This window comes from Talpa occidentalis, unplaced genomic scaffold (assembly GCF_014898055.3).
Source record: "Talpa occidentalis isolate TD23 unplaced genomic scaffold, MPIMG_talOcc4v2.1, whole genome shotgun sequence".
Classification (NCBI taxonomy): domain Eukaryota; kingdom Metazoa; phylum Chordata; class Mammalia; order Eulipotyphla; family Talpidae; genus Talpa; species Talpa occidentalis.
The window spans coordinates 41,119,078-41,130,955 of record NW_026555331.1 but is presented as its reverse complement, the minus strand read 5'-3'; the positions used below and the strand labels follow the sequence as shown (position 1 = coordinate 41,130,955).

The window sequence follows — 11,878 nt, the reverse complement described above, 5'->3', positions numbered from 1 at the left end:
AGAAGAGAGAGGTAAATATTAGAGGGATGCAGTACAAGCTAAGGAGGACCAAGGATTGCCAACTACCACTACAAGCTAGGTGAGCAGCATGGGACAACTCTCCCTCAGAGCCTCCAGGAGAAATCAACACTGCCAACAGCTTGATTTTGGACTTCAAGCCTCCATAACTACAAGAGAATAATTTTTAGGTTTTCTTAGCCACCAAATGTGTGGTAATTTGTTACAGCAGCCCTAAGAAACTAAGAGGCCCTTTCACAGCTATTCTAAACCTGCTTGGATAGAGAGGAAGTACAGCTTCTCAGGTGGCTTCTCCTCTGCTTCCTTGATTTCATGATGCAAACCAGAAGTATGATCTCTGAGGCCCTATGTGCACAGTATACTTCAAAGTAAGGTGGTAGAGAACTGATTAAGCTCCACAGTACACTTGGGTTAAATAGCTAAGTATAATTAACTGCACTTTAGAAAGTACAGCAAATAAGCCCCTTGCCTAATATTATCAAAGGAATTCTTAGTAGATGATTTCAAAACACGCTCTTCTAAAAGTAAATATGACAGAAGGATAAAACACTGATGGTCAAGAGGAGTACAAGAGGAATTGGAAAACAGAAGCTTGCTAAATAAATATTCTGGAAGGCCTTATTTTCAAAAATAATATGAAACAAAAACTTTATAAAATGTATATTGCAAATTTTCCTTTGAAAGACAATTTTTTTATTTTTTATTATTATTATTTTTTACTTTTTAGGTCCACCAGTTTATTATAAAGAGAGCTCAGGAGCACTCAGATGGAAGAGATGCATAGTGTAAGACATGCAGTTTGCAAGCCCTCTTGAGCAGATGACCTGCCACAAATTGAAAGACAAATCTTTAAAATCCTTTGTTACTATCAATTTCTTATTAGTGTATTGTAAAACAAAAGATTCCTTCAGAAATTTTGCTGACCTGTTAGATTTGACTAGTAGGTATGCCAATGGTCTTAGAATAGACATATCCCAGCCTTATTTATAAGTGTGTTTTGATGCCAAAACAGCAAACAAGTTAATATTTAGAACAAGAGACATGGGAGCTCTGCTCCTCTGTGTCCTGGTCAGACCACATCTGGAAAAACTCATTGTTTACAACATAAATGTTTTAGGACTTTTTACATAAAAAGAACACAATGAGGGGTTGAGGGGTCAAGGTTTTCAAAAGCAGCAACTTTTGAAACTTGAGGGGTTTAAATCTGGAACAAAGAAGAATCCAAATCCTGAACACGGTTTTTACCAAATATCTGAAAGCACATAATGTGGAAGAAGAATAGATTTACTTAATACATAGAAATTAAATTTCAGCTTCATATCAAGAAAAAATTTTTAAGACAGTTGTCCAATGAGAGGGCCAAAATCTTTAACCAAGTAGTGTAACCCCTATCTGAGGGAGGATTCAAGCATAGTTACTTTGTGAGGGTGATATAGACATTAAAATTTTCTTCTAATTCTAATATTAGTCAAATCTGTGATTTTTCTCACTTAAAATTTAAATAACTTCCAAGCTTCCAGAATCTGAAGTTCTGATGCTGACTCTGCAAAATGCAAATGACTTTTAGGACCTAAATCCCCAGAATCATGTTGCCACATTGAGTGTTGATGTACCTATGGTGCTAACTTGAGCATGTAATTGTTTATGTTTAAGCAATGTTTAACAACATGCCAAAGGCAATGAAGTGTGGAGGAGAGGGAGGGGTTGCCTCATAAGCTAAAATCAGGTTGGTTGAGAAAATCAGGACTCTACAGAAAAATGCAGCTAATGTAGAAAGAGAAATGTGAGAGAAGATAGAGGGAGATTTCAAGGAACATTGTTTTCTTTCTATTACTGTCCTTTTTTTTAAAAGATTTATTTATTTATGCATACAAGAACTGGGGTGTAGACCAAAGGTATGGGGCGGGGGTGGAGGGTGGTAAGAGTATTCACCGGAGACTGAACAGGCAAATTTACTGAAATATACTGAGGGGAACAGCAGACAAGACAGGAGAGGTCTGCTATGCCATGTGGGTTGCTCTCTGGTCAGGCCGGGATCTGCACTTGTACGGCAATGGCTGGCGATAGCTTGATAGTGCTGTGTCTTTAACCCCTGTGCCACCAGGGAGGCCCCAAATACCCTTTCTTATACTCTGTACTTAGTGAGAGGCAAACACTGCAAAGAGACTGCTTAGATTTTAACTTGCCTCTATTCATTCCATGCTGTGTAGCTTGTGCAAGTGACTTAACTTTTCTAAATCTGTTTACTCATCTGTAACATGGAGCTACAGTAGTATCCATATTTTGCATTACTAAAAAGATTAAATGTGATAATAAAAGCAAAGCTTTTAATCTGATGCTTAGCCAACCAAGACTGCTGCATGGTTGTGATATTCAGCACAGCAGGGACCTCTTTGAGTACCTTTATGCTACCAAGGTTTTGATGACTTCCTTTTCTATGATTAAAGGTCCCTCCCATTCAGGCTGAAAGTAAGTTAAAAGTAAGTAAAGTTGAAAAGGTGGAATTTTGAGGTGATCAAATTAAGTTGATATTTTAGGACAGGAGTGGTTATTACTCATGATCCCACATCAGCATTATTGTCTCTTCTGTTTTCCACTTGCTAAATCTGACTTTTTGTGGAAGATCTTGGCATGCATGGATAACTAACCACCTAAGTAAACAAAGTAATCTTTGTCAAAAGACTCATAATGATTCACCTGACCACCTCAGAATACTATCCTTCTCTCTGTAAACCTAACAAAATCTAAAAGATGCTACACTGTGCAAAATCTACTCTGTAAAAAGGAAAATTAACATGAAGACAGATTATATGTATAATTTTCACAATATTTTTTAGTAAAAAGATCTCACAGATGTTTTGAGTGTATGAAGATAGTCTTCAAATATGGTTACATCCACTATCTTTTAGATCACACAGAAAAAAATAGAAAATTCACTTTTACCTTACAGGGTCTAGGTAGATTAGGCTCCTAGTATCTGAGTTTCAGTATCCCTATCATTGATAATACAGACCAAATAGAATTTACAAAATAAAGATAATTTATCAAGTTTATCATTACCTGATAAATTATCATCCATTGCTTTTCTAGTAGTAGCACAGACATAAATGGAGAAGAGCGAATATTAAGCATATTAAATAACAAAGATAGCTGGCCTTCTTGCCCTGCCATAAAGTCACTCTTGATAATTCAAATACAATAATAGGAAGGTTGCTAAATAATGAGGCAGAAATTACAAAAGGAATAAACCATGTCAATGAAGGGGTAACTGCAGCAAACCATGTGGTAGCCACAGCAGCTGCAGAAAAATAGGAACACACAAAAGGAGATGCATTTAAAAGAGAAACTAATGATAGCCTTTAAAAATTATTTCAAAATGAAAGCAGGCAATTTTAAACATAATCAAGAAAGTTGAATTTCGTTTCATTTCATTGTTTATTTCCTGATTTTACACTTACATAACACTATATGCATGTATTCGTTTTATTCCTATCACACTGTATCACAAGTGGTTTTCATGGTCTTCCCCCAGTAGACCAGGAACTTCACTTCTTGAGGACTAGGATGATTCATTTTTATGAAACTAGTACTGACTCAGTGACAGATCTATTTTAAGTTTAAACAGTTGTTGTGAAATGAACTGATTTGTTGAATGGATGATTAAATGCATACTAATTTTCCAAAGCTAGCTTATAGACACCTAAAAGTTACAGGGTCAAAAAGCACAATGCAAAGTTTCTGACACAGGAATGAAACTTACAAGGCTTCATGTCATGGTGCAATTTGAACTACTTAACAAAAATAAAAATGGAATATGTAGATGGAGAAAATGAAGTTTGCACAGGTTAAAATTCTTATAACGTTTGGGCACTTGTAAAAATTATGAACCAGTGGTTTTCAACAGGGTGTAATTTTTCTCCTGAAGGGTCATTTTGCAATGTCTGGAGACATTTGGGGATGTCACAACTGGGGAGACAAGTTGTTATGGCATCTAATGGTAGAGAACAAAAGGGCTGCTGAACATGCTACGATGCACAGGACAGGCTTCTACAACAAAGAAATACATAGTCCAAAATATCCACTACTGGAATGGAGAAACTCTGCCATTTACCATATTCTCTTTAGAGAATATTCTGATTTTTTACTGCAAGATAAGATTTTATAAACACTAATTCAACATAAATCAGTAGATATAAGAGACATCAAAAAGGAAAAACATCCATTGATTATAGGAATCTGAGTCCAATTCATATTATGTAAATATAAACTAAGATAGATCATTCAGACACAGAGAAATCAGTGATAGCTTTTCGGTAGATCAAGCACAGCTAGCTCTGGTATCCCTGAGGGTATGTGTTCTCTAGGGTTATACTTTGGTGCCAAGGCTGGTTTCCAGAGGAACTCTAGGACATCAACATACTGGCTTGTAACAAATAGTAAAACTTTTTTAGTGTAACAAAGTTAAAGTAGAACCAGTGATTCTTATTAAAGATCTTTATTTTTGAACCCATCAAATAGCCTCATGAGCTATTTTCACTTTTTTTTCTGCTGTTCTATAACAATGTTGCTTTTTTTTTAATAAATCTCCAGTCTCACTTATTATTCATTTCAAATAAGGTATTATAGGTTGTTCATCATGGACACCCATACCTCCATATATTTTCCATTGCAGACACATTTCAGAAATAGTTCTTTCCGGTGGTAAAGTGCTTCTTTGATTTCTCATCATGCTTTCTAGATCCCTGGTGGTTATAATTAGAAGAGATTCTAGTTCAACTCTACCACATAATCTTTATGTCACCACCAAGTTTTCCCTTTTCTATTCCTATCTTCATATCTTTTAATTTCTTTTAAAAATTATGTTTTTGGTAAAAGGTAAAATAAATAGCACTGAAACATATAAAGTAAAAAGTAAATGTTCTTTTCCTTGCCAATCCCTCTTAACACACCCCAAATATAACTACAGCTATAACATCTTTTTGGATGTTCTTATAGAAATTTTCTATGTACATGTAAGAAACTGTGAGGGGGTTTTGTGTGTGTGTGTGCATGCTTAGACTTGCATTTTTTAATTTTTAAGTTATGCTGATCAAATTAATAACCATTCCATATAATTATTCCAAAGAATTCTTATCATTCCATTTTATGACTGTAAATTAAACTATTTACCAATTCCATATTAATGTGTTTTGAGGTTATTTTTAATTTTTTGCTAATGTAAAATGTGTCCTCCTTTAAATTTACTTCCAGTGCCTCAAAGACTTAACAAAACAATAACAGTTGCTCACAAGAGATTTTTTCAAAAAGTACTGGCTGATAGGTTTACCTAAGTGGGTGGTGATTCAGAGTTTAATGCTGGTTTGAGGAAATTGTTACTCTCCCATGGTTCCTGTTCCTTGTTTTCTTCCAAATTTCCTTTTATTCCTTGAATCTGTCACTCATTTTGAAATTATTTTTTGCATTTTTACTCCTTTTTTTCCTTATTCTACAATTGGGGCCATAAAATCCTTTTTAATCAAAATTTTTGTATGCTTCAGATCATTTGCCACCATGAATTTTAGAGTTGTTTATGGTAAATAACAGCATTCTAAGGGCCTCCCGTGGTGGCGCAGCGGTTGAGCGCTGGGCAGCCTCTGCAGCGCCGGTTCCATCCCTGGCCACTGGAGAGGGTCCCACATGGCGCGGCAGACCTCTCCTGCCGCGCCCGCTGCTCCCCGCCCGCTGCTCCCCTCAGCAGTGTATTTCGTCATTCTGACTGTTCTGCTCCCCCCTTTGGCTCTGGTGAATTCTGTCACCCTCCCGTGCTTCTGACTGTACCCAGTGCTTGTAAAAATAAATAAATTAATTAAAAAAAATAACAGCATTCTATTACATACTCATATTCATTATTTGCACTAATTGACCAGTATCCACTTCTTTCTTTACTGTTAATATCCCACATTTCAAGTATATCATTGTTTATGTTACATTGAAGAACATCTGGAAAATCAATGTTGCAAAAGTTAAAATAGATAAAAGCACTGATAACACATTGTCACTCTGGTGAGATGAGATCATGAAAAGAGTACTGATATTTGAATCAAGTCTGCACCGTCCATCAGATTATATATACTTTTTCTCATTATCAGAAAATGCATTACTATATCCAAACATGAAACTTCTAAGACAAACCATATTCTTTGGCTCCTCTGTTACTCAAAAATTACAAGTTGACTCTAATTATATCCATATGTCAACACATATATGTATATACATAATAAAGAAAAGCAAACATCAGTTCCCATTGATAAATATTTAAGTGCGCTGAAAAGACCAAAACTGTCACTATTACTATTATCATTATCACTGTTATTATTGCCTTAGTTATTTATGTACAAACCTGGAGAGATAATTTCCTTGGGTGTCAGAACAGTCAGGTAGGAAATGTTAACCAGTAAAAAAAATGATAGTCACCAGAGGTAATGTAGTAAATATGCATTTTGAAATTATCTTTCTGGGGTCTTTCATCTCCCCTATAAGACGTAAAAGAGCAAAATCACAATGGGTAACAATTATTTTCAAATTTCTGTTTCAAATCTCTCCCTATATCAATATTGGACTGAATTGTCCCTATCCCTATCCCTAGCTATAAGACACAGACATACACATGTACACAAACACCCACAGCAGGCAACAGTTACATACCTAACCTTTCTGAGTCCAGTGGTAAATGAATAAAGGGGAAATTTCTTCAATTTGCCTATAAATAGCAAAATTTCTGAAGATATTAGAATGAAATGAAAGCCGTGTCCACATAAACTATATGTTTTGGAGCCTAACTATGTCTTCAGTCTCATCTATTACGGAAAAGATACTGAGTTTAGGTAATGGGATACAATGGTGAACAAATGCAGACATGAAATTTGATGTCAAGAAGTAGAGCTATATATTAATTAAATACTCATATAAATGGAAGGTAATAGTGACTGTGATAAATGTGCATATGAAAAGCGATAAAGTGCTGTAAGATCACCATGAAAACATGATAATCCTCTTGGCCAATCTGTGTCATAGGTTCTCTGGTCTTTGTTGCATCATCAAAAATGCAATATCCCCTATTGCCATTGGAACCATTCTCTTATATAGAAGGCTCTTTCATTTCCCATTTGCCTGGTTAACCTTTTCACTTAAAATTTCAGCAAAACCATCGCTTCTAGAAAAGAAAGAAAGGAAACTTTCCTTGACTAGTAAAATTGCAGTTATACATTCTCACAGCACACATGAAAAGAGTAAAAGTGTCAGTCATAAATTTGCACTCCTTAAAGGCATTTTACATTCCTTTTATGTCAATAGTAAGTGCAAAAATAAACAGAGGTGGGGCCTCCTTAGTGGTGCATGGGGTTAAGCACCGCACTATGAAGCAATCCGCAGCCTCTACAGCACGAGTTCCATCCCCTGCCAGCCAGGGACTAAGGCACATGGAGAAGCAACCTACAGACCTCTCCTGTCTCGCCTGCGGCTCCCCTCAGCAGTGCTTCAGTCAGTCTGTTCTGTTCCCCGCTCTGTCTATGGTGAATCCTCTCACCCCCCACATCTCTGGCCTGTAGCCCCCAGCCCTTTTTTTTTTTTTTTTTAAGATTTATTTATTTATTTATACAAGCACTGGGTACAGTCAGAAGCTCGGGAGGGTGAGAGAATTCACCAGAGCCAGAGCGGGGAGCAGAACAGGCAGACTGACGAAATACACTACTGAGGAGAGCAGCGGGCAGCAGGAGAGGTCTGTCGCACCACGCGGGACCCTCACCGTCGCCGGGGATGGAACCGGCGCTGCAGAGGCTGCGGGCAGCTTCACAGCCCAGTGCTCAACTGCTGCGCCACCAGGGGAGGCCCTGTACCCCAGCTCTTGTGCTAGATATTTCCAAATTCCTATTACTCTTGAAAATTTTTTGCTCAGGACTTCATTTAAATACGTTATTCTTCCAGTAAGTTCCTTTTTTATTATTTAAGCTAATGTATGGGTTTCGGTTACTTGAAGCCAAAGCTATGTGACTAATATATAGCTGTCATTTGACAAACATCAAATTTCTTCCATCCTTATCTGTCCAGGGGTTGAATGCAATAACCATAGTATACACTAATATAACTTAATTATATAGCTAATATAATTAAGCACTTAGAGAATAAAGAAATGTAGGTGAATATAGAAAGCTCTCAGTTAAATGCTGCTTGAGTCACTTGCTGTCGTAGGCTTTTGAACAATGTGTTGACTTTCAAGGTTTCTATTTCCTTACCTGCATATAAGGGGAAATGGAAAATATAGAGAGAATAAAAACCTAATCAAGTGCTTAGCACTAAATAAGTTATTAATGACTATGATTATTAGTTAAAGCTTTTGAAGTAGTAAAAGGGTAAATTTTAGTATTATCTATATTTTCATCTGGGCCTTTTACCATTCTTATTATGTATCAGATGTATAGAAAAGAGGTGGGCAATACAATGTAAAGTTATAACATCTGAACAGGTAGTTAACACTTGATCTTAAACAAACAAACAAACAAAAAGGATATTTCTACAATATGCAAAATTAACTGCCTACAAATTTCAATTGTACAAGTAAAAGTATTACTTCAAATTTTATTGTAGTTAAAGTTTATTAATTAAATAAACAATCCAAACATACGCTGAGAGTCCTCCAGCATTGGTTATTGCCAGGTGTTTGTGAAGAGTTCTGTAATAATTTTTAGATAGTAAATTTGGTAAATCTATTTTCATCAAAGAAAAATAATCTAACAATGAAATATCTCTGGCAAGGGACAGGTTGAAAGTGACTCACATAGCAAGCAGAGATATGTCTCTTACTCCTAAAACAGAGAGACAAGGTGACTGAAAAAGAAAAACGAAGTTTTGTTCATTAAACCAGCCTCTCACATTGCAGTACTTCACTTAATCAGAAGCCACATCAAAGAGTAATCTTTCCTAATACTCTGTTCTCAATACCTCATTTTTAAGGCAAACTACTTTCCTCACACACTCAAAATTCACCAGTGACCTCTTACTTAGTCATAAGATGACTTCTGTACAGTCCTCATACTCATCAACTTTAGAAGCATTTCACATCTTGCTTGATTACATCTTTTGGGAAGGGATCATATGAAAATTTTCTTTTATAATTCTCTAAACCTGCTGTCGCTTTTTTCATTGGATCTTTTTATTCCACCAACAGCCTAAAAGTTGACATTCTCCAGTCATCTGTCTCCAGGACTATGCTATTTTGTTCTTCTCTCCTCATGTACTTTTCATGTGACCATGTCTATTATAAGGTCCATTAAATAGAAACAATTTCACAGTCACACAAGGTTATCTGCCACGTCTTACATGTGTTTCCACACTTCTGGTCTCCTCCACAGCTTCACTCATATTTTTCTACTGAATCTAATTTTTTAGATTCATCAATTAAAATCACTACCTTTTCAGTTGATAACACAACAGAAAGTGATATTATCTTCTATAGAATGTCCACAATAACTACATTGTTCCCTTATAGTTACTTATAAAATACCATCATGCCATCGTTTGCTTATAAGGCACAGAATTACAGTGACTATAAACCATAATGTCATTTTGCAGATAAGGGTGGGCGGAGGGGAGGAGTAAATTCAGAGAGGTAAAGATGTCACAGTTTCTACTAGACTGTAAGCCTATTTAGCGTAAAGACACAGTTTACTCATATTAAGGTATTGGTACAGAGCTTTAAAAATAGTGTAAAAAAAACTTTGCCAATCAAATGATTTTATAAATGTAGGTCAATTCTGGGGGTGCGGGGGCCATACATGGAGAGGTCTTAAGATTAAAGAAAAAAATTGTTGAAGAGTTAAGAATCTGCTTCATGTTTAAATGTCAAGGGTAGGAACTGGCTAAAAGGTTTAAGTCCTAAAAAATGAAATAAAATAAATGGAATTTCCTTGAGTTGGTAAGAGGGAAAGAATTCAGCTAGAGTTGAAGGAAAGAGACTGACTGAGAGACTAAAGAGAGAAAACTATTATTCTGACATTGAAAAGTACTAATTCCAGCCTCAGAGCAATCTAAGATATCTATGATTCTCTTCACTTGAAAATATTTAAGAACCTAAGTCACACCCACCCATAGCACAATCACAGACTGGCATTGGGCAGGTCATTCTTGGATTCAGTTTCATATGAGAGAGGAATAGTGTTGCAACCCCAGAATTCATGCACTAACAGAAAAGAAACTAGATCAATATGGAGGCCCCATATCTGCGGCCCCAGAAAAAAAATACTGAGAAAGAGAAAATGTTCAATAAGGTAAGCACTTTGGAATAAATGGGATGAAGGGTAAGAGTAGGTAAGAAACAAAAGACTGGCATATGTTGATCTGATTTAGAAAGTCATAGAGAAAAAACATTGACTCATTTATTTAAAGTAAAACTCAAGGGCCTCCCTGGTGGCACAGGGTCTAAGCACCGCACTATGAAGCAAGCCACAATTTCTTCAGCACGAGTTCGATCCCCGGCCAGAGAGCAACCCAAATGGCCAAGCAGACCTCTCCTCTCTCACCTGCTGGTCCCGTCAGCAGAGTATTTCAGTCAGTCTGCCTGTTCTGTTCCCCACTCTGTCTCTGGTGAATCCTCTCACCCCTCCGCCCGCATCTCTGGCCTGTACCCCAGCTCTTGTATGCTTAAATAATAAATAAATCTTTAAAAATAAAAAAAGTAAAACTCAAAATATAATAAAAGATATGTATTTCATAGTGCATGCAGTAAGTTATGGCTTCAGACTCCCCCCTCAATGGATTGTTAATTACCTGCTATAAATGTAAAACATCCTACACCTGAATATGCAAAATATCCTTGGAAATCATCTTCCATAATCTGAGAGATTATGGAAACTCAGCATCAAAAGCATTCTGCAGTCTTTCTAGGTTCTCCGTCCTCCCCTTTACCAGCAACACCACTCCACTTAGAGAAATAAAGCCAAGTATGGCCAATTTCAGCTCAGTGCTGCCCATCTGAAGCCAACTCACCTCTTTTACACCATAAGCGTTCAGAATTCCCACAAACCACAATATGGCCAGTGCCAGACATTCTTTGGCATTTCTGGAGCAGAGCAGCTGGGATAAAAGGGCTGGTTGCTGTACTCTGTGAGGAGCAGGGCTTGACTGGCAGCTATCCCTGGCCCCAGAAACAAGGTTGTCCCGAGATGGAGGAAAGACATCAAGTTGCCAAAGCATCTCTTGAGACAACAGTAGTGAGTTCTACTACATGGAAATGTTATACCTATCTCAGCTGTGCAGAGAGTGGTCATGAGGAACAATAATGCACAGGCAGCCCAAATGCATAGAGAGAACCCCACATTCATGCTAGAATACTACAATACTCCTTTGGGAGCCACAAAAATTCCCATGCCCATGATATTAATGACTAAAAAACTTGTGCCCCAGCAATATCCAAACACTCTCCTAATCTGTATCTTCTTCCCTTTATCCATTATAACTGAAGAACTTTAAATTCTTTATAAATTATAATTTCTGGATTTTTCTACCTATTTTGCTGAAAAGGATTTTCATGGATATCCTGAAATAAAACAATGTTGTCTTTTTGTTTCCACCTTCATTAAATAAAGCTTCTTTTTATTCATGATCTTACACAGGGATAGCCAAGATAGCCAGAGCTATTTGAGAAGATGTAAAGAATAAAAATTATTTGAGTCTCTTATCTAAAAACACTGCTATAGATGGGAGAGCACTGTCAAGCCTTTATCTTTTGCTCCTTCTTTTTTCCCACTTGAAAATGACAGGGGCTTGGCCTGTGAACTTTGCTTCTCAGCCTCAGGGTTCTTTACCATAAACAAGAATTATTGTTCCA

At 36.7% G+C, this 11,878-nt stretch overlaps 1 protein-coding gene across 1 annotated transcript; it reads right to left on the bottom strand.

Moving 5' to 3' along the window:
* Window positions 1-1,216: 1,216 nt before the first annotated feature.
* On the bottom strand, window positions 1,217-11,501 carry SLC7A13 (solute carrier family 7 member 13). Its single transcript, XM_037517009.1, is given in 8 exon segments — window positions 1,217-1,270; window positions 2,962-3,197; window positions 3,200-3,316; window positions 6,398-6,458; window positions 6,460-6,530; window positions 10,819-10,896; window positions 10,899-11,099; window positions 11,102-11,501. Coding segments are annotated over 8 exon segments (1,218 nt in total).
* Between the last annotated feature and the right edge of the window lie 377 nt (window positions 11,502-11,878).